This window comes from Parastagonospora nodorum (genome assembly GCF_000146915.1).
Source record: "Parastagonospora nodorum SN15 chromosome Unknown scaffold_10, whole genome shotgun sequence".
Taxonomy (NCBI): domain Eukaryota; kingdom Fungi; phylum Ascomycota; class Dothideomycetes; order Pleosporales; family Phaeosphaeriaceae; genus Parastagonospora; species Parastagonospora nodorum.
In genome coordinates this window covers 1,023,999-1,045,303 of record NW_001884558.1, presented here as the reverse complement: position 1 = coordinate 1,045,303, position 21,305 = coordinate 1,023,999, and the positions used below count along the sequence as shown (strand labels likewise).

The window sequence follows — 21,305 nt, the reverse complement described above, 5'->3', positions numbered from 1 at the left end:
TTCTTACAGTGCATCACATCATGCTCGAGAAAACTCACTCTCGATCAATTCGCCCTGCCCGCTCTTTGTGTATCCATTTCCACCAAAGAGCAGTTGCGCACATTGCGCACACTCGTTCAGTACAATGCCACTCTGTGCTTTGACCATGGCTGTGAGACCACCGAGCTCGACATCCGCTGTCGCTTTGGGAAGTTTAGTCATTTGGTAGACAAACTGCTCTACCCACGCCCATTGACTTTCGAGAAGGGCGCCAGCCTTTGCGAGACGGTGTCGTACAACGGGCTGGTCGATGAGCGGCTTTCCGAACGCCTCGCGCTTGAGGACGTATTCCATAGCTGCGCTGAGCGCGACGCGAGACTGGCGGGTTGCACCGATTGCAATCGAGAGTCGTTCGTGGTTGAAGTTTGTCATGCTGGTGTTTGTTAGCTCGGGATCCATACTCTCATGTGTGATCGTACATGTATCTCATGCCCATGCCTTCCTCGCCAATGAGGTTCTCCACGGGTACTTTGACGTCGTCGAGCTCGATGAATGTGGTTCCTGCAGAGACTTGACCGCCAACCTTGATTCGGCGCATATTGACGCCCTTGTTGCCTTTCAATGGCACGACAAGCATCGATAGACCAGCTGGTCCTGGTCCGCCTGTTCGCACAGCCATTGAGCTGTACTCTGACCATATGCCATTTGTGATCCACTTCTTCGTACCGTTCACAATGTAGTGCTTGCCATTTGGTGTCTTTATAGCTGTCGTGGTGATATTCGCGACGTCTGAACCGGCTTCAGGCTCGGTGATTGCAATACAAGTGCGCTTCTTGCCAGTTAGAAGTTCGGGGAGGAAACGGTCCTGCAATTGCTTGTTGCCGTACTTGATAATGGGCGGTACACCGAACGACATGCCAGTTGTCAAAGATCCTGATGGGCCTGTAAGACCAGTGCGTGCCATCTAGTACTGCGTTAGCTACATGTAAACTCCCCGAGCTATCATGCTGTGGTCCCAGGCCTACCTCATCCGCATATATCATGGTGTGAATGTAGTCCCACTCCTCAACTTTGACGACACCAAGGATATCATGGATCCCGAGGTTCTTCAATATATCCACGGGCAACGGCGCTGGCAAGGTGGGCAGCAGCATGCCGTTCTTCGCAAACGTCTCAAAGACATGCTCAGGCAATGTCTCCGCGGTATCCCACTCTAGCGCCTTCTCAAGCAGATGCTCATCCACAAACTTGCGACACGCCTTTTGCCATCGCAAATGTGTTTCTTGGTAGTATGGCGACGGCAGACCGACGATGTACGGAGGCTCGCTGAAGGGGACGAACGCCGTGGACGACATGGCGACGGCTTAGTCGGAGGCGTAATGGTATAGGGCAAGGACTGAAGAGTAGAAGATGTCGAGCAATATGCTCATGCGCGTGTGTCGGCTACATTGCTGGTGGTGAGCTCGGTATATAGACCGCGGCGCGTTACGCTTGTTGGTGTGGAGGTAGGTGGAGATCTACCGAGGTTCAGCGACTATGGTGCCTCGAGCTATACACAGAGCGTCACCGTCGCAAAACAGCTTGTCTTCAGGAAACGACATCGGCTTTTCAGCCGATTGATCAAGCAGCCTCGGTTTGAAGACATCGTCAGGTACAACGTGATCAGATGCGGTTCCACCGCGGCACGACATGACTCTCGCCATCGAGTCATCACAGTTTGGGTGATAATGATATAGAAGCCGACGTCACATAGGCTCTAAGGCATGTCGCTCCGTTTACACTAAAAGGGAGTGATGCATAATCCACGTACGCCAATCCATAATCGTCGATCCTTAAGGAAGGAAGCAGTGCGTATCTGTCATCTGGAGAAGGAACAAAAGATGATGAAGACTTGATTGCTTTCTCACGACAAAACAGAGCATTTACAACATGCACTGCAACTATCTATCCTAGATGCTACCCTTGGGTATAATTCTCCACTTTTTCAAGAGATTGCACTTGAGTATGTGATGAATTTGATCAAATGCGGTTAGGTTGTCCTGAGACCACATCTGCAGTCACCCTTGGTTGTACTTCAGTACTTCAATGGTGCACACCTCTCGGAGCATGTATCGCACGACGTTCAGAGTCGATCTCCGAAGCAGCGACAATGGAGCTCGTCCACTTCATGTCCAAGCTGTCACCCTTCATCGCACGCGACAATGTTCACACGGCTTAATGACAACACATCTTTTCAGAGCAACGTTCAATTCGAACAGGCGAGCCACACATGTTTGGAGGAAGTCTCCAGATCTTCCTCCCGCTGTCGTTGTCCAGACACTCCTGATGAGCATAATTTCAGAACGCCAGATCTCTGTGTATCGTCTGCGACCACGTATCTTCTCCCATTTACGGCGTTTTTAAGCAGGCGCAGCGCAGACGAATGGTCGATCTGGAGCCACTTCGTCATAGATAGGCATGCACAGGTACATCGACGCAAGTAGGTACCGTATCAGCATCCCCACATACGCTAAGTATGCCAACCACTAATGCAACATTGAGCTTAATCGAACTTCCATTTCCCTTAAAATCTACCAGATGACTCCCCATGCGGCTGTACCTTCTGGTCATATGTGACGCACAACAGGAGACTTTACAAACTTCGATCACTCAGGTCCATGACGTCCTCCTCCACGATGTATTCGTATCCGGAGCGCAGTGCCAACGACAGTCGATCCAATGTGCTCCAGAGTAGACAAATGCACTCCGAAGATGGACTTGCACAGCCAAGTCCATACGTTGCCAGGTTGCCAAGGTAATTGTACATCCCGTTCTGGAGTCTCCGGGTCATTACACGGACCTGTTGTTCATTGACTACACTCTGGTTGTAATGCAGGCCATCACCTACGCAACGAGGGTGCCTGAAGCTGTCAAGGCCGAGACGTCTCAATTGACGCCTCGCGGTACTGTATGTAGCTTCGGACTATCAAAAATCCTTGCTTACTTTACGTTGTAGTTGACCACATGCAGTAGCCATGTCCAGGCGGTGTTGTTCGAAAAGGCTGTGCAGTCACAGGACCATGCTGTCCGTCATCTACTGTAACAGTAACACCGCTTGGCATCACTGCTGTTCCTGGTGTCTCTCGACACACAGATTCCCATGCACAAGATGTCTTTCGCCCCCGAAAACCAGGATTCATAGCCCAGACATGCACTCCAAAGCGACGTGCCGACAAATAACGCTAAGACGGCGACGCCCCGGGAAATCCACATGTCAGCGGCGGACTGCGTGGAATCTAGCCACCTCCACAGGTTTTGTTGCTCGCATTCGAGCAATGAGAAGCACTGCTGAGAGTGTAGTTTGGCGCTAATATGACGCGATTGGAATAAGCGAACGTCGCTCCAGTCTGCACCCAACGCGCCCCGAATTTTCTGCACGGTGCAATTGCTTTGCTCTAGCCACGGATCCACCCTTGAACGTATGGTGACAGCTCTCGAACCGCTATATACGTTAATTGTCTCCTGGTAGTGGACCAATTCCTCACTCACTCCTTCCTCAACAATTTCAAACAATGACGGTCATCGACACGACAAAAGACCTGTCTGCTCTTTTCACGCAACAGGTTCAAGCTACACCTGATCTCATTGCCTTAGAAGACGAGAAAACCACATACACATATCAACAGCTTCACGACAAGGTTGCTGCCCTCGCCGATCGGCTCCGAGGTCATGGCGTTGGCCGCGATTGCCTAGTTGGTGTCCTGCTGCCACGATCTGCTGACTATGTAATCGCTTGTTTGGCAGCCCTGCGAGCCGGCGGTGCCTTCTTGGTCCTAGAGCTGGCCTATCCCCCAGATCTTCTCGCCGATGTCCTCGAAGACGCAGCCCCCACTGTTGTCGTCACCATCAGTGCCGAGGTCGGCAAGATCAAGGGCAACACTCCCCTGGTTGTCCTGGATGAGCAATCATCGAATAGCAATGGTCATGTGGAGAACGATGAGCTGCCGCCTGTATCAGAGGAGACCGACCTTGACAAGTTGGCTTTTGTTGCCTACTCAAGCGGAACCACTGGCAAGCCTAAGGGTATTGCAAACCCACACAGGGCAGCAGTGCTGTCATACGATCTGAGATTTGGCCTTTCAAATCTTGAGCCGGGCGACCGAGTAGCCTTGCAATGTCTTTTTCGTATGGGAGATCATACGACCCCTTCTGCGTGGAGCGACCGTTGTGGCTGTCCCTGACGATGCAAGCTACGACCCTCGAATGCTTGTTGATTTGCTTGCGAACAAGAAGATTACGGAGACTCTTTTCACACCTACTCTCTTCGCTGCTGTACTCGCCCGCCATCAATCACTAAACACACGTCTGCCAAATCTCAAGACAATCTGGCTGAACGGTGAGGTCGTCACAACGGACCTTGCTCGCCGCGGAATCAAGGCACTTCCTAATGCTCGCCTACTGAACGTTTACAGCGCCTGTGAGACACATGAGATCGCTTCCGGCGACATCAAAGACATGCTCGAGAAATTGGACACGGATGCTCCTTACTGCCCAGTCGGACCTCCTCTCATCGACCCGAAATATATCTACATTCTTGATGAGAGTGGTCAGAAAGTCGACGAGGGTGAGAATGGCGAGTTGTTTGTTGGCGGTCACCTACTTGCTAGAGGATATCTGAATCGTCCAGAGACCACGGCCAAGGCTTTCATCAGGAATCCCTACAGCTCAAAGACTGGTGCCCGTATGTACAGGACTGGCGACAAAGCACGCTTGCTCTCCAACGGACTGCTTGAGATCACTGGCCGTGTTGGGGCCATGATCAAGATCCGCGGTTACTCAGTGGTTCCGGGCAAAGTCGAGAGCGCTATTGTCAACCACCTGTCTGTTCGCCACTGTGCTGTCGTACCCTTTGGCGAGGGAATCGACCGGCAATTGGTGGCATACTTCGTTCGCGACCAGGACTCTTCAGCGGACCGCCCCGTGGTCGAGATCGACAAGACGGGTCGCAGCGCAACAGCGAGACGTATGCTCATGCCGTATTTGGCACATTACATGATCCCTTCCATGTGGGTCGAGCTCGACAAACTGCCTACCAGTGATGTGTCTGGAAAGGTCGATCTGAAGAATCTGCCACCTCCGAGACCAAGCTCGCCAACTGGTAGCGCACGCAAGTTTGAGCAGAGCCCGATCACTATTGAACAGGTCACTGAGTGCTGGGCATCCATCCTCGGCGTTAACGCGAACACTATCACCCCTGAGTACAACTTCTTCGATCTGGGAGGTCACTCACTTCTCCTGGCTGATTTGGCTGCTCGTCTTTCCAACACGTTCGGTTTTCGAGTGCCAGTCGCACGACTCGCACAACCCGCGACTCTCAACGGACATCTAGACACTGTTCGTGCCATCCGAGACGGCCACACTGCTGAGGTCCAGGAGAATCTACCACAAGTTCTCCAAGCAGACTCGGTGCTCGATAAGGAGATCCAACCCGTGAACCCCAAGGTCTGCGCGCTCAAAGACGCAAAGACGGTCTTCCTTACTGGTGTTACTGGTTTCTTGGGCGCTTTCCTTCTCCGCGACCTACTTGAGGCTACATCTGCAACAATCATATGTATGGTCCGTTTTGCTGACTCATCACAAGACGATGTTCCCGCTGGTATTGCTAGAATTCGTCGCAATCTGCTGGACTTTGGTCTCTGGAACGACTCGGTCATGGAGCGTGTAGAGATTCTGCCAGCCAACTTATCGCGCAAGCGATTTGGTCTCTCGCCGGAGTCCTTCAAGCAGTTGGCTGAACGTACCGATGTTATTGTTCACGCTGCTGCAACTGTCAACTTGGTCTACCCCTATGCTGCACTTCAGAAGCCCAACGTCGGTGGTACACGCGAAATCTTGCGTCTTGCTGCTCAAGGCGGTGCCACTGTGCAGTATGTTTCGACAAACGGTGTGCTCCCTCCAGCGCCAGGACGCCAGGGTTGGTCTGAAGACACCAACCTGCCAGTTGAGGATGTCCCTACCAAACTTGCAGATGGTTATGGCCAGACTAAGTGGGTGGCCGAACAGCTTGCATTGGAGGCCAAGAACCGCGGCATACCCATCAAGATCCACCGCTTGGGTACTGTCAGTGGTCACAGCGAGACTGGTGCGGCCAACGCATGGGACCTGCTGACTGCCCTGATCGTGGAGTCGGTTCGAATTGGCTACTATCCGGACGTCAAAGGCTGGCGCGCAGAGATGACGCCGGTTGACTTCGTCAGCAAGGCTATTCTCCATCTCAGCAACCAGATGGACGCAGAGCAGACTGTGTTCCATATCGGTGATCCAGACCCGGTAGACATCAGCCAAGTTTTCAGCGATCTCAACGCTCTCGGATATCCCACCCAACCACTGGAGTTCGAGAAGTGGGTTGCACTCTGGGACGACAAGCGAGGCTCTGCAAAGGGTGGCGATGGTGCTTTCACCGTCGACATCCTCCGCAGCGGCATGCCCAGCATCGAGTTCCTGAGAGACGTCGTAGTCCTCGACAACAGCAAGACCCGACCTTTGCGATCGGCCGTTGAGCGCCCCAAGGTTGACCAGGTTCTCCTCGAAACATACACCCGCCACTGGTACGCTCGCGGCTGGCTTCCCAAACCCCCCTCGCAGAACGACGCCGTTGGCGGCTCAGGACGACGACCCCAGCGCGGCCCGCTGTTCGGAAAAGTCGTCGTAGTCATGGGCGCATCGTCTGGCATAGGCGCTGCCACCGCCACTGCGCTCGCGCGCGAAGGCTGCCACGTCGCCCTCGCTGCGCGCCGCGTCGATGCCCTCGAAGACCTGAAGAAGCGCCTGACGATCCGCGAAGGCAAGATCATCACGCAAAAGACGGACATCACCGACAAAGCGCAAGTCGAAGCGCTCGTCGCTGCCGCGGAGAAACAACTCGGGCCCGTCGACATCTTCGTCTCCGTGTCGGGCGTCATGTACTTCACCATGATGGCCAACACCATGACGGACCAGTGGAACCAGACCGTCGACGTCAACTGCAAGGGCCTGCTCAACGTCATCTCCAGCATCGTGCCCGCCATGCTCAAGCGCGGCAAGGGCCATCTCCTCGCCATCTCCTCGGATGCAGTGCCGTAAAGTTTTCCCCGGCCTGGGCGTCTACTCCGCATCCAAATTCTTCGTCGAAGCTACGCTGCAAGCACTGAGGGTCGAGACGGCAGGCACCGGTCTGAGGGTGACGAGCGTCCAGCCGGGCAATGTGGCGACGGATCTTCTGGGCATGAGCACGGATCAGGAGGCGCTGAAGAAGTATGGCGAGCCGAGTGGTGCGAAGGTGCTGGATCCCGAGGACGTTGCGGGCATGATTGTGTATGCGCTCAAGCAGCCGGAGCATGTGGCGGTCAACGAGGTGATGATTGAGCCGAGGGATGAGCCGATTTAGGTTCGTTCGATGGGGTGTGAGGAGGGAGAGAGGAATAATATGTGGAGATGGGCAGAGATAGAGGTTACCTAGAGATTATAGATATGAGCGACACTGCTTCCAAAATCGATGCATTCAGCTTCGTGTATCAGATCTGCGCTTTCGCTGTAGTACGTACTCCACCCCGAGAGCCCTAGATCTCAAACATCGGGTTATTCACCCGGAGAATGTCTCGTCTCTAGCTAGCCCCAGGTGTCAGTACACGACTGCACTATGTATCTTACATCCCTTCCACTAAGTCACGTACCCGCCCTCTTCACGCCCCCATACCCATCCCCCTCTCCTCGGTAACCGGATCCCTCCCTGGCAAATACCTCCACCGATCCTCATCCTGCTCACTCCTCGGGATCCACCTCCCCCCATCGCTCTGCCGCTGCGACGCATGCATAAACAGCGCCCTATGCGCGGGACTCACATTGGCCCAATACTCATCGTCATGAGTGGAGTTCGTATGCTCTAGACTGTCCTGCAATCTCATCAGCTTATTACAATGGGCTCGCCGGTGATGGGGCTAGCTGCGTACTGTTGGTCTTGGTCCTGGTCTGGGTAGTCTGGGAGAGAGAAGTCTGTTGCGGCGTGGGAGAGGATCGCGGGGTCGATTGGGGGGATTTGTGATGATGAGGGTAGGTCGGTGTGTTGTGTTGGTTGCTGTTGGGTCGAAGCAGCGTTTTCCTGCGCATTTATTTCGACAATCTTGTCTTCCTCGACGCGAACTTCGTGATCTCGCAGGCGGCGCATGAGCTGAAGGAACTGGGAGTTTTGGAATTTCTCGCTGGTGTTGTCGGCGACGCGTTCGAGGAGGCGGCCTGCTGTTGCGGCCATTTCGTCTTCGTCGTTGAGAGGTGGTTGCTCTTGTTTTTGCTCTGGCTGTGGTGCCATGCGCTCGTGCTCGGGAGTGCGCATGTAGCCTGCTGCTTCGAGGTCGCGCCAGATTTGCTCTTCGCTCATGGGGACCTTGGCGCCGAGGGGGTATTGCGACATGAGGCGTTCGTTGATGGCTTTGATGAGGCTCTCAGCGCGCGTCTTGACTTCTTGCGGGGCGTCGCGGTTGGCGATGCGTTGCAGCGAGTCGACCACCCACTTTGCTTCGTTGGCGTCTTCGACGAGTTTGCCGGTGCGTTCTAAGCGGGCCATGTTGTCGAGGTAGGACACGGCTTCTTCGGTGCGGCCGAGGCCGGTTTCGCTCACCATACTTGGATGGCTGAATACACAGCTTGTACACAAGTTAGCAACCCGTAGTGGTTCCGAACGATACTACACACCTGGCCCGTGTTTCCCAGTATCCGCATAAGGAGAGGATCCATCTCACCAGGCCGATCGTAGTCCATGACCTCTGCATTGGCCTGGGCTGCGTGTGATTGACTCTGCTCAGCTGCCGTGTCGAGCATGTCTTGCTGTGCTTCTTGTTCCGCCTGCAGGAATGCTTGCTCAAATGCTGCTTCGTCGAAAGCTGGCACTGCCTCTTGCGCCGGCTGCTTCCCTTGCGCGACTTGCGACACGGGCGCATGCTGGAAGGCTGGCTGCTGCATGTACGACTGTCCCCCAAAGCCGCCCATGCTGTAGCCCGGCATACCGCCAAATGTGTTCTGCTGCTGAACTGCCGGCGCCTGGACAGCCGGCGTCTGCTGCATCATGAAGTCTTGGTGCCATGACGCCGCTGAATGCGCCGCTTGTGGCTGCTGCCGTTGCAATGATTGCACCGGAGAGTTGGATATGTTGAGGCGCTGGAAGTCTGAGGCCCATCCAGGAGCTTGTGGTGCTTGGGCAAACTGCTGTGGAGGAGGAGTATGTGCGAACTGTGGGGGTGGACGGTGGAAGTCCTGGGGCAATGCGCCAGGCCGTCCCGCTTGAAAGGCGTCAAACTCGGGGTCTAATGCGCCTGCATTCAGTCCTGAGGAAGATCTGAAGCCCTATATGCAGTCAGAAACAGCATATCGCTCTGTGTGGACAAAGTTCTGACCTGTGACGGAGAATGGCGGCCGACAAGGCGATCCTGCTGCAGTGTCCGATCGACTGTCGTGTGTTTCTGGAAGTTTTGGAGGGCATTCGAAGGCCCGCAAAGAGCGTCTGCCATGGCGAATCAAGAAAGAAAGGAGTATCACCGCATGCTAGAAATAAAGACAAAACGCTGTGTGAAGTCGCTCGGTGGGCGGCGATAGCAGCGAGGGTTGACAGCCGCCGATGTTACAAAGCCGAGGCTCGATCACCGCATGGCGGGCCGACTTTGGCAGCACCGTCACGAGACCACGCTTCTTTCACATGCTCCGTCGACAAGGGTCTTTGCGTGTGGAATCAAGGCATGCTTCAGTAGTACATGAGGACGTATATTCCAGATGTTGATTACTCTAGGCGAACACTTCATGTTAACGGTCGACATGCATTACACTTCGTACTCAGGGCATCACCACAGCATCGTGTCACAGATACACAAGACTTCATACTTGTTGAACCCAAAGGAAATAGTGGTATTATGCTAACAAACAAAATTACAATCAACATATGAGCTGGGCGCACCAAGCCCGGAAGGTTGCCGTCGATGCCAGCTACCACTTCTTCCCTGCCTCTCTCACTTCTTCAATCTGTCTCTGCACCCGCTTCTCGAGCCGCTTCTCTTTTTCTTCTCCCTCCTCCCATCCATCAATGGCTGTCGTACAAACAAGAAATGGTCGTAGATGTGAAAAGAAAAAAAAGTTTGAACATGCTTTCGCTCAAGGATAGTAAAGAAGCTGAATCGACCCCGCCGACACCAACGCCTAGGTAGAACATATTGAATATACAGCGCTCAGTGGATCCTGTCCGTTATTGTAAGGAAATCAGCAACATCTACGACCGTTCAGTGTCCATTTCGAACGGTCTGGCCCGGCCTCTGTAGTGGTGTGGCGTACTTCGACACGGGCAGCATGTCGGCCTGGAGATCGCTGGAGTCCTCGACATCATCGTCGTGCTCCAGGATGCGCGTGGGCACGTCAGGAACATCGTGCGATCGGTGTTGCAGACTGTGGCGGTCTGGTGTTGTTGATGCGCTAGCCATGGACATGGATGTGCTTGACCTGTGGCTCAGATCTGGGGTGGGAGGAATGCTGGATCCACGGCCAGGACGAAGCATGTCCTCGTCACCGTACTCGCTGCCCTGTGTTGACTGGGCACGTCCACCAAGGGAGGACATTTGGCCCATGCTGCTGCGGCGGTCACTGTGGTTGTCGCCGTCCTCGGTATCTGCACGTTGCGCAAGCTGAAGACCCTCAACAGCGGCAGCACACTGCTCTGAGATGTTGCGGATGATGTACGCAATAGCGTCAGTCTTGTCGCGGAGAACGCGATCAGCGACATCGACCATGGACTGGTTCGAGAAACGCTTTGAGTTGCGTGCGGGGCTGCGGTGCAGATGCTGCTCCATGTCTGGTGTGACGTCCTCACCTTCGAGGTGGTGAGCTTGAGCAGTGCTTGCTCTTGAGGCGCGGGTGCTGTCCAAGCCAGCTACGCTGTTGCGAGCGGTGCCAGCCTCAGACTTGGCCTTCGTAGGATGCTGTTCGGCCTCTGCATCCTCGAACAGCTCAGACTCGTCTTCTTCTGGGACATCCTCAAAGCCTTGCTCAATGTAGCCGGTCATGTCATCCTGGTTGAGGGATTTGACAATGTGCTCCATGTGGTGAGTTTGGCCTTCAATCAACGCACGGAGATGAAGGACAACTCGTTGCGTCTCATCCCGTTGGCGAACGATGGCGCTGTTGGTGTGCTGAAGAGCGGAAAGCTCCTTCTTGTTGCGCTTCCTTTCACGCTCGAGCTCTTCGGCAATTTCTTGCTGGAGAACAAGTGCCTCCAGAGCGTCGTCACGTTGCTTCTCAGTGCCAGACAAACGGATGGTAAGTCGGGCAGCGTCATCCTTCTGCTGGTCGATGAGATTGGTAAGACGGCGATTCTCACGCTTGTGGTTTTCAATCTTGACCTTAAGGTCTTGGGTTTCCTTGGTGAGCTGTTCAGCGAAAGCCTGGAACTTGAGGAATTGCTGCTTCCAGCTCTCAAGCTCCTCAACCAAGAAGTTGTTGCGCTTAGTGACCTTGGAAAGCTCGGTGTCCATGCGACCCTTGAGGTTGATGAAATCTTGCCAAGCTTCTTGTGCATCACGGGAGTACTGGTTGCGCTCGCGAACAATCTCATTGAGGTGGCGCATAGAAACCTTGGTCATTAGAGGCTTCTTCACGGAGCCCCCAAAGATGGCCTTCATCCCGGTGTTTCGGCCCTGTGCAACATAATTAGCGTTGGCTCCGGGTGGAAATTGGGCGGCTGAGTAACTCACGAGCTTCTCGCACACGTGGTCCATGACCGACATGACAGCATCCTGGGTCCACCAATCCGGATCCTGGATGCTCTCAACTTCTCCGCGCATGACGATGATTTGGCCAGCCGGAATGAGCTTGCCGCCACCGTAAGCAGATCGCAGGTGCTGTGGAACACCAGTTGGCGATACCTCACCGTTCAGGGCCTGGGTAAGACGAGTAATCATCTTACTTCTCTGACCAGCTGTAAGAGCAGTGGGTGGACTGGAGGTCAGGACGAAATTCCTGTCCAAGTCTACAACGAGGGCATCTGTGGGCGCCGTGAACAGCGATCGGCATTCAGAAGTTACACCGAGGATGTATGGGCCCGGCTCCTGAACCAAGTCCTTGACATGACGGGCATGCACGACCGGCACGTATAGGCCACTCCACTCGTATACCCTCACACAAAAGCGGACTGTCTCAGCTGCAATAGTGAGCATCGCTGGGTAGTGGCTTGTGAAGATGATTCGTCGAGTAGGTGACACAGCAGCCTCGATTACACCAACAATGTTGGGAATGGAGAGACAGGTGAACAGGGGCCACATGGCGAAATTCTGGAATCCGGTGGGCGAAGACGGGAACTGGTAGCACAAAGCATAGTCCTTCATGTCAATGCGCACCAAGTCGTTCAGTCGCGGAGCGGGGAAGCTCAGAATTCGGGACACTTCCTCAGCGTGGAAAAGGTTGGTGGCTTTGTTCCAGTGAATCCACATGCCACGGAGGTAATCCCCAAGGAGGTTGTACAAGGGGTATCGGGAGAGGAAACTAAGGCAGTAAGGGATCCAGTATGTCTCGTCTGGGTTGTCGAAGAAATCCGGCTCAATGCGTTTGCGAAGGTCACGGATTGTCTCGGCGCGCTTCTCGTCTGCTCGAGACCAAACGCGCAGGGCGATACCGTAGAGAGTGTGGGAAGAGTCCTGCTGTAGGACAAAGGAGTGGTGAACACAATGTGGTTGACTCCTGCCAGTACAAATCTCTACATCATGGGGAAAGCAAGCCTGAGATCGCATGTTAAAAATGTAACAAGTCGCCAATCGGTTTTGAACTTACTCGCATAGCAGCGTGCAGAGACCTCGCAATGTCGTTGTCTTGCTCGAGTCTCGGGCTGCTTCCGAGGATCTCTGGAAGCCAGAAGGTTCCAACAGCTCCCTTCATGTGTCCAATCTTACCCTGCGCTGGGGCAGGCGCCTTCACCCATTGTGAAGGTTCACGTCCAACACCGCATACCATATAGGCATGGGTCAATGTCTTCGGGCTTCTGGCGCCTTGCTTGACGTTGAGTGTCGAAGGGAGCGGCTGGGTGATCCTCGAGTGCAGAGAAGAGGTCCGACTGGGAATGATAAGACTGTGGTCGGCATTGTCTCGTGTAGGAGGTCGCTCGCCAGTGCGAGGACGCAGGCTCAGTGATGGAGCCATAGTTGATTTGTGCTTGATTTGGGATTCTGGAATTGGTCGTATAATCTGCGCGCTACAATGCACTGACTGGATACCCGAAGGATATTAGGACAAACGTGAAGCGGCGGCAATCATGTGGAAGGGGCGATGATTGAAGTGAGGCTCCAGCGTAAGGACAGAACTTCTACAGACGTCGTCGATGGAAGGGCTCAAACGCCTTGCTGCTGGTACGCAGTGAAGAGTACGGCGGCAAGGAGAAACGCAGAAGATGGCAAGCGGACTGGCCACTTTTGGGGAGCTCTGCCGCAATGCGCCCTTGAAGCTCGGGCTAGAAGCTTGGGGATGAACGACCCGAGTACTAGCAGGGATTAGTTGCTGCACAAGTCTCGCATCCAGGAGATTTGATCCAACCCTGCCAATCCGCGTTGGAGCAGGGTCTCTCTCCGAACAAGGTTTTATCAGGGGCTCCACGTCGCCTAGCGGACATGAATGGGCGGTCCATCTTCCGTGCGTGTGTGCCAAACGGCTGGCGGTCCTTTTTGCTTCGATCCGAGCGGATGGAGGCTCGCAATCAAAGTCAGACACAAAAGGTGTGCTCGGGATGCCGGTCAAACGTGATTCCAGATTGACTTCGCACACGCGTCAGTTCTGCTGAAGGGAGCCTGCCGTGTTTCGACACCCCGTAGCATTACCTGTAGGCCACGACTCAAGCTTTGTAGCGGCCAGCGGGGTCGCCGCCAGTGGCAATAGTCCAATGGCGTGGGTTTTCATGCTGACAACTGCTTTTGGGTATTCTCGAATCAGTGTTGCAGCCTTTTTGTGCACGGCGCAATGACCATCTGCGCCGCGAATCCTCGCAGCAACGTGCATGAGGCAAGCTTCCCGCTCTTGCGCAGTGTGGGCTGCGCTATCCGCTATTTGGATGTCTTGGGATATTGGCGAGGTGCAGCCCCCTGAGATCTGTGGGCTGCTACAGAAGCCCAAGGCACGCGGCGATAACGACTACCTATCGCTCCAGGAAGCATGCGTTTCAGCGTTTGGTCCGGTGTGGCGGCATTTCTTCTTCAGCTCTGTTCTTCAGCGTCCTCGTTTGATTGTATTGTCGCTTATGCATTATGGGGCCCACATCTCCACCCCGCCACGCAGTTGGATATTGTTGCGATCGTCGCCTGCAGAAGTTTCGCGGAATCGAAAAGGTAGTGTAATTTTGAAACGTCCGCGTCAACGCGCCCTGCGAAGCAAATTGTCTACATAGTATTGCATACCTATGCCGGGAATGATTCGATCCTCTCATGCCCAGACTTCGACTAGAAGCAAAAGAGTCTGCCAAACGCCGGAGCGAGCTGTACAGTCTACTCTCCCTATTACCTACAGTGGGAGCTGAGATTGAGTTTGTACTTGCAATGAACCTAAATGACCATGTGGTCGATCGCTGCAGTCATCCAGGTGATCGTCTGTAGTTCACGGAAGCCATAGCACCAAGGCTGGCGCCGCTGAACAAATGCATTTGCGAAGTGCGATAGCACAGCTTGTGCCAGACTTGTCGAGGTCGCGCAAACTAGATCGGTGCAGACGAGTGTGCAAGCTGCGGAGAATTACGTGCGGCGAGCACTGACTGGTTGCAAACTCAATTGGACTCTCCCGAGATCACTAAGCTAGTTCGGTCCTCATAAACCTTCACTTTTGCTGCACACACCACACCCAAGTGCAAGCCACCACAACACATCGCGATTACCTGCCCATCAAGGACACATCTGGCACGTGCAGCATCCATCACTACTGCGACGAGCCGCTATTGGAAACAATATTAGCAGCTGCAAACCTTGCCCGTGCATCTTTGTACCGAGCGGCACGCACTGAGCGGCGACTATACACACTACACACGCTACGCGCGGCCTAAATTGAGTTCTGTAGGGAGGCTTACGTGCAGCGTGGTGAAGATCTGAATTCGGCAGCGGCAACTTGCATGTGCTGTCCGATCGATATCACGGGAACTTCGCGTCGATTTACTCTCCCGACATGTCGGACGAGACGCTCTTGGGCGATCTTTGTAGTACCTGGTATGTTTTGGTTTAATGGGATTCCAATGTGGCCAACACTTGCGCGTCCTACTATGATGACCATCACCACGCCACCTCTTGTTCAGCATGGGGTGAGAACATTCATACAAAAGCTAACATACGCAGCAACATCAATAAGTCAAAATACCGCTGTCCAGGATGCGCAGCACGCACATGCTCGCTGCCATGCTACAAGCGACATCAGCAATGGAGCGCAATGCTCCGGACAACGTGACCCTACGAAGTTTGTAAAGAAGTCACAGTTGGTGACGCCAGCGGGTATCGATCACGACTTCAACTTCCTTACAGGCATAGAGCGCGACATTGAGAAAGCGGAACAGAGTCTCGCTGAGAAGACCGTCGTGGATTCATCAACGTCACACTCGTGGTCTCAGCACAAGTCGTCGCAGAAAGGTCAAGTAAATTATCAGCAACTCGAGGCTGCCGGTGTCAAAGTCATTCGCGCGCCAAAAGGCCTGAGCAGGCAAAAGGAGAACAAATCACATCGATCCAGCACCAAGTAAGACATCTCATAAGCACTGAAAAAAATAAGCTACTAATTAGCCTCAGGAAGTCAACTGGTGGCAGGAATATAATGTGGACAGTCGAATGGTTTGATCATCAGAAGAAGCGCCAGCTTACTGAGACGTCGTCCACTTGCCAGGTAGCAGTAGCACAACCTTTCGCTCCCCGCGAGCAATACAAAGCCAAAAAGAGAAAGCTCGATACCAAGCAGGCTGCGGCTCCAGGCTCTTCATCTGTTCCAGACCCTACTCCTAGTTTGGAGCACAAGGACAAGCAAGTCCGGCGCGGCCTCAATGTCAAATCTACTATCCGGGAGGAAGAACAGCTACCTGCCGGAGAACGAGCAATCAATCCTCATGAAAGAGAGGCTGGGGAGAGCGAATCATCCTTGACAGAGGCGGTCCATGCAGAGTCTCGCAATGACAGGTCAAGTGTCAAGCCCACAGATGACGGGGAGCATATGTATTTCTTGGCAAAGCCACGCACTACTTCGAGCCGATCCGTCCTAATACCACTCGACTCGAATGCTACACTTGGCGAGTGCCTCAACGGCCGCACAGTCCTTGAGTTTCCAACCATCTATGTGTTCCCTAGTTCGATGGAGCTATCTGATGAGTTCATGCTGGAGCAAGACTATCTCAAGCAAGAAGGAGAAGACCAGAAAGAGTTCGATGAACTCATCAACGAATTGGATCCCGAAATCTTGAAACGATTGAAAGAAAACAACCAGCAATCAGGACACAATGCCAGAGACGAGGTGGTAGACAGCAAGGAAATATTGGACGTGCTGAAAAAGGACTTCGGCGCCGTTATCTGATGGAAGCGACAGGTTTAACCGCTGGGCGCGGTAGGTTACTTTTGTCGGCAAACTCCCAATTTGTAGGATTCAATAGCGTTTTCACGTGCATCAATATACCCATTCGAGTCGTTCCAAGGTTAGGTATTGGCTGTCTCACTCTGAAACCGGGGTCTCGCGTCAGATTCCCTGTCATTGTGCCCATTACTACTTGCTTTTGCATCGCCATCCGACATTCTCATCTTCCACCATTATGCGTTTCTAACGGTCCAAATCCAACGATTTCTCCGCTCGCGTTACGCGCAAACGTTAAGGTTCTTACTCATTGCTATATGCCGGCCCGCTACCGTCCCGCCGAGCGCAAGGTAAGCCCTTGCTCACAACGGGCATATGCCCAGCACGGCTTGACACCCTCGCCACACCACATTTCAGGGTCACCCTTCTTAATATCCGGTTCACCTGCTTGAAGAGGCCCATGATTTTCGATTAGGTCGGAGACATTGCACGATCCTCGATCCTAGCGCTGCGGGACCATAGTACAAATCTGTTTCGTAAGTCAAGGGTTTGGCAGGTTCCTGCAATTGCGCCATGCCTCAACGATGAAATACACTACTGTTGAAGTCGCTTCGAGGCCCGTTAACCCGGTATCAGAACCGCAATGTCATTTTCGCACGTGGTGTTGTTTGGATCCAAATGTCTGGAAAGTTCATGGAACGACTAATTTCGGGAGAACCTTGGAAAGCTTCCACGACGCAATGAGGTGACTTTGTGACCAAAGTTAACATGCCCGTGTAACATGCCCCTCCGATACCCACTGCGTTCCTGGGCACTATCCCTTGGCTGGCTACTGGGATGTCGTCTTCACTACTCGCGGACATGGGGTCCATGTGTAAACGCAATCATTCTGTCAATATGCCCTGGTTATCCCGCGTTGTCGGCCTCGTTGTTGACAACACATGGTATAATAGTGAGGCTAATCCGGTGATCATTGCACCTCCTAGGACCAGGAGAGGAACGTTCACTCGTAATGCGACAGGCCAAGGTTTATAATTGAACCACTCCAAGGCGCGCAAGTGATATAGGAAGTGTTGTATTCATCTTCACGTTCCCCGCATTTGGCTGTCCAAGGTACTGCAGTCTGAAACTACGATTGACTGAGCAGTGGTGCGATACCAGCTTGCTCATCTAAAACTATTGGATCCGCGCCGTCAAAGATCGTCGAATGTAGGAAGGTTTTTTGGCAAGTTCATGCAGGAACCTGGATGCCCTCATGATATTTCCGGTGTTACCTTCATCCGCCAAATGTGCGGGAGCTTGTCCAGGTTCACGAGACGTGGTACCACGCTGCACGATTTGGGGGTCCTTTTGAATTTCCGTGGTGCGTGACAACCTGCAGATGTACACGGAAATGGTTCTTCAGGACCAACGAATTGTAGTACTGTGTTCTGTGGAGAGTGCTCTTGCGAACGTGCGGAGAGCGCCGCCGACGATAACGTAAGCACGCGCTACGGCGCAATGGTCGGGCCGCGCCTACCCAAGCTAAATTTTCTGGCGCTCGCAACTTCTATCACCACCACTTCATCCTGCAACCGCAGCAAGTCGCGTCTGAATGCGCGCGTCACTGTCGACATTGATCTACTACTAACTCAGCTTGCGCATCCCACAAGACACCACGGTAAGCCCTCGCCGCTCCCTCAAGATTGCCCAGCAGAAGATTATTCTGAATAACATGAACAATCCAACTCCTAATTTCACTTGAGGATTCCAATACTCTAAAATTACAATGATGCACCAGCTTCAGCATTGCATTTCATTGATGCGCGCGTATCGGACATCTCGCTGACAGCTCATAGAACCTTCCCGTCCGTGTCGAAGTCTCATTGCGCGATGGTTCTCATGCAAAGGTAAGCCATATCTCTTTTCGCATTCCCTTCCTCTAGCAGAGTGATGATATTATGACATCGGAAAGGCATTCCTCGACCTGAATATATAATGTCGATTCTGTCTAAACTTAGTTTCAGCCTTGTCTGACCCTGCTACCAACATTGGAACTTTTCAGAACATTTGCAACACAACAGACACTAACAACGCGTCTGCAGGTACATTCCACCCTTCCGCCTACGCGAACATCCCAACCTTCCTACTCCTTGATGATACCCCTGATGCGCCGGGCGGACAGATTGTACTCCTTTGATGGCATCCGCTGAAAGCAGGCGTACAAACCTGTGGATGTCGGAAGAGGAGATACTTGTTGATACAGCATCACTGATTGCCCTCAATACCTTCACGGTTTACATTGCTTTTGTCAGGTCTTGAACTAACAGGATCGCAGATAAAGGTACGGCATCTCTCCCACACTCCAGGCGGTCCATCATTAGATGATGATACATTGATATTCACACTGTGTGAACGGCGGCGTTGTAACGAGCGCCGTCGTCCTGATCACCCAACCAAATCTGATTTAATGAGGTATGTCAGGCCCTGTTACTCAACCCTGTCCGCATGCTAACCAGTCTCAGGCTGATCCTTGATGGACTGTACCTATTCGTTCCTGTTACAGGATTACATATCTGGGTTGCGCAGTAGCTGACTGGCGCACTCTAGTACTTTCGTCCTTGTTTTATAAATGCTCGTGCCCTTCATTGGTAAGCATGCCCTTCTCAAGATCTCCCATCACATGATGAACACAATGATTCGCTGTGTTCTTACTGAACTACATTGAAGAAACAATCACCTTGGAGAACTGACACGACCACTATTACTCCGCTTCGTTGACCATTTTCTGTTGGCCTTGATGCTAACTTATAACAGGATGTTGCGACGTGATACTTTGTCTGCCAGGGAGGTCTGGCTTAGAATCGCATTTCTCAATAGTATTAGTAATGAATCCATATCTTCTCATACACCACTCTTTTCCATATCTTTAAATTATTTCACTCCATGAAACCCCCATTCCCCGGCTGTTCATTACGCTCCACAATCTGATAGCGGCGCACCCCTCCATGCTTGATCATCATCTGTCAACTTTGAGTTTGGTTAAGCGATCGACTTGTATATGTGGGGGCTGGTTATCTAAGTAAAACGAGGAAGATTAGCAATCAAGGTGCATATGTAGCTTACTCTGACCCTTATCGCAACGTGCAACGCCAGCTCGTATGTAACAGGGTAAGCAGACATCGCAAATTGCTTCACTGGCACATATTGCGCAGGCTGACTGCAGCTAGTCTAGTACCCTTAGACATGAGGCTTATGCCACCGGAACTGGAGTGAGGTGTCCGCGACAGTTCAGAAAAGGCGAACATAGACGTGGCTCCAATCATATCATTCATATTCGTCGACTCATGCGTGTTGCTTAACTCTACACAGCAAAAGATAAGTTTCCATAACGATTCACCTCTCAGACTTCCCACATCCCGGTAGCAGTATTTGGCCAAGCGCGATTATAGACGCTGTGTAAGCCCTCAATACAGTGCATGCCATGTATCAAAGTCGTGATATCTAAGGCTGTTGTACTTCGATTTAGTCATGTATCCAAGAGAAGCAAAGCGTGTACATAGAAAGACCATGCCTCTTCTTTCTTTATCTTCTTCGTTGCGTGCTCCTGAAAACTTATACCAATCTCACTATACATTACTCTCCATATCTGGACCTAAAGAACAATGGCCGATAGCAGGGCGTCAACCATGACCATGAACGCCATCAAAGTCCCCGACCACACCACCATTCACACACCTCCCAAATCCACGCCCATCCCTCCCGCCTCTGAAACCTCCTACTATCCCCCAACGTCCGGTCTCCTCTCCCACGTCCCACCCTCTTGGATCCCATACGGCGAACTAATGCGCATTACCAAAACAACTGGGATCTGGGTAATCTACCTCCCCCATCTGTTTGGCACCCTATACGTCGCCGCCTCAGGAACAACACACACCTCCGCCACCTCCATCCTCCACACCAACCTGACCCTCTTCATCTACGCATTCGTCCTCCGCTCCGCAGGCTGTGCCTGGAACGACATCCAAGACGTCGAGTTCGACCGGCAAGTCCGCCGGTGTCGAAATCGGCCGATGGCCAGAGGCGCGCTGACGATGAGGCAAGGGTATTTGTTCACTGGCGCGTTGACGTTGGTGTGCGGGATGATACTCCTGGCACTGCCGGCGTTGTGTTGCGTGGTTGCGGTGCCGAGTTGGGGTCTGGCGGTGGCGTATCCGTTTGCGAAGCGCGTTACGGACTTTCCGCAGGTTGTTTTGGGGGTGCAGGTTGCGATTGGAGTGGGCATGGGTATGGCTGCTGTTGATGCCAATGCGCTGTATGAGGCGAGGTATGCTAGAGAGGCGGTGGTGGCTTTTTTCATGGCAAATGTGGTGTGGACGTTGGTGTATGACTTTGTGTATGCGCAGATGGATTTGGAGGATGATGTGAAGGCGGGAGTGCGGAGTATGGCTGTAAGGTTCCAGGATCGGCCGAAAGTGCTGCTGTCTGTGATGGTGTTTGCTTTGATTTCGCTGCTTGGTTTGACAGGCTATTGGCAGGGCTTTGGCATTGCGTATTACGGCGTTGCGTGCGGAGGAATACTGGCCTCTATGCTTTGGATGCTTGTCACTATCGATTTACGGTCGCAGGCAGATTGCAGATGGTAAGTTTTTGGAAAGCGTGTTGCACTGGTGAACCAAGCTGACTTTCCATTCTAGGTGGTTCACTGAATGCACCCGGCTGGTTGGCTGGAGTATTTCTAGTGGACTTGCACTTGATGCCTTTTTGTAAAGTCGCTGACGTGCAGCTCGAAA

The 21,305-nt window shown here is 53.0% G+C and overlaps 9 protein-coding genes across 9 annotated transcripts; 4 read left to right on the top strand and 5 right to left on the bottom strand.

The window, feature by feature from the left end:
- Positions 1-18: 18 nt before the first annotated feature.
- Positions 19-1,334, bottom strand: SNOG_07128 (hypothetical protein; the record flags this gene model as incomplete). Its single annotated transcript, XM_001797429.1, has 3 exons — positions 19-412; positions 459-943; positions 1,005-1,334. The coding sequence occupies 3 exons, from the start codon at positions 1,332-1,334 to the stop codon at positions 19-21; spliced, it is 1,209 nt and encodes a 402-aa protein (XP_001797481.1).
- Positions 1,335-2,611: 1,277 nt separating this feature from the next.
- SNOG_07127 (hypothetical protein) lies at positions 2,612-2,995 on the bottom strand (the record flags this gene model as incomplete). The annotated part of the gene is made up of 2 exons (XM_001797428.1): positions 2,612-2,839; positions 2,963-2,995. The coding sequence occupies 2 exons, from the start codon at positions 2,993-2,995 to the stop codon at positions 2,612-2,614; spliced, it is 261 nt and encodes an 86-aa protein (XP_001797480.1).
- A 535-nt stretch (positions 2,996-3,530) lies between these two features.
- Positions 3,531-7,384, top strand: SNOG_07126 (hypothetical protein; the record flags this gene model as incomplete). Its single annotated transcript, XM_001797427.1, has 3 exons — positions 3,531-4,067; positions 4,126-7,036; positions 7,083-7,384. 3 exons carry the CDS (start codon positions 3,531-3,533, stop codon positions 7,382-7,384), a joined length of 3,750 nt encoding a protein of 1,249 aa, XP_001797479.1.
- A 516-nt stretch (positions 7,385-7,900) lies between these two features.
- On the bottom strand, positions 7,901-9,054 carry SNOG_07125 (hypothetical protein; the record flags this gene model as incomplete). Its single annotated transcript, XM_001797426.1, has 2 exons — positions 7,901-8,620; positions 8,686-9,054. The coding sequence occupies 2 exons, from the start codon at positions 9,052-9,054 to the stop codon at positions 7,901-7,903; spliced, it is 1,089 nt and encodes a 362-aa protein (XP_001797478.1).
- A 1,202-nt stretch (positions 9,055-10,256) lies between these two features.
- Positions 10,257-13,158, bottom strand: SNOG_07124 (hypothetical protein; the record flags this gene model as incomplete). The annotated part of the gene is made up of 2 exons (XM_001797425.1): positions 10,257-12,659; positions 12,793-13,158. 2 exons carry the CDS (start codon positions 13,156-13,158, stop codon positions 10,257-10,259), a joined length of 2,769 nt encoding a protein of 922 aa, XP_001797477.1.
- A 188-nt stretch (positions 13,159-13,346) lies between these two features.
- Positions 13,347-13,908, bottom strand: SNOG_07123 (hypothetical protein; the record flags this gene model as incomplete). The annotated part of the gene is made up of 2 exons (XM_001797424.1): positions 13,347-13,495; positions 13,830-13,908. The coding sequence occupies 2 exons, from the start codon at positions 13,906-13,908 to the stop codon at positions 13,347-13,349; spliced, it is 228 nt and encodes a 75-aa protein (XP_001797476.1).
- Positions 13,909-15,253: 1,345 nt separating this feature from the next.
- Positions 15,254-16,539, top strand: SNOG_07122 (hypothetical protein; the record flags this gene model as incomplete). The annotated part of the gene is made up of 3 exons (XM_001797423.1): positions 15,254-15,289; positions 15,356-15,671; positions 15,803-16,539. 3 exons carry the CDS (start codon positions 15,254-15,256, stop codon positions 16,537-16,539), a joined length of 1,089 nt encoding a protein of 362 aa, XP_001797475.1.
- Positions 16,540-18,033: 1,494 nt separating this feature from the next.
- On the top strand, positions 18,034-18,712 carry SNOG_07121 (hypothetical protein; the record flags this gene model as incomplete). The annotated part of the gene is made up of 3 exons (XM_001797422.1): positions 18,034-18,193; positions 18,372-18,422; positions 18,540-18,712. 3 exons carry the CDS (start codon positions 18,034-18,036, stop codon positions 18,710-18,712), a joined length of 384 nt encoding a protein of 127 aa, XP_001797474.1.
- Positions 18,713-20,177: 1,465 nt separating this feature from the next.
- On the top strand, positions 20,178-21,282 carry SNOG_07120 (hypothetical protein; the record flags this gene model as incomplete). The annotated part of the gene is made up of 2 exons (XM_001797421.1): positions 20,178-21,154; positions 21,210-21,282. The coding sequence occupies 2 exons, from the start codon at positions 20,178-20,180 to the stop codon at positions 21,280-21,282; spliced, it is 1,050 nt and encodes a 349-aa protein (XP_001797473.1).
- Between the last annotated feature and the right edge of the window lie 23 nt (positions 21,283-21,305).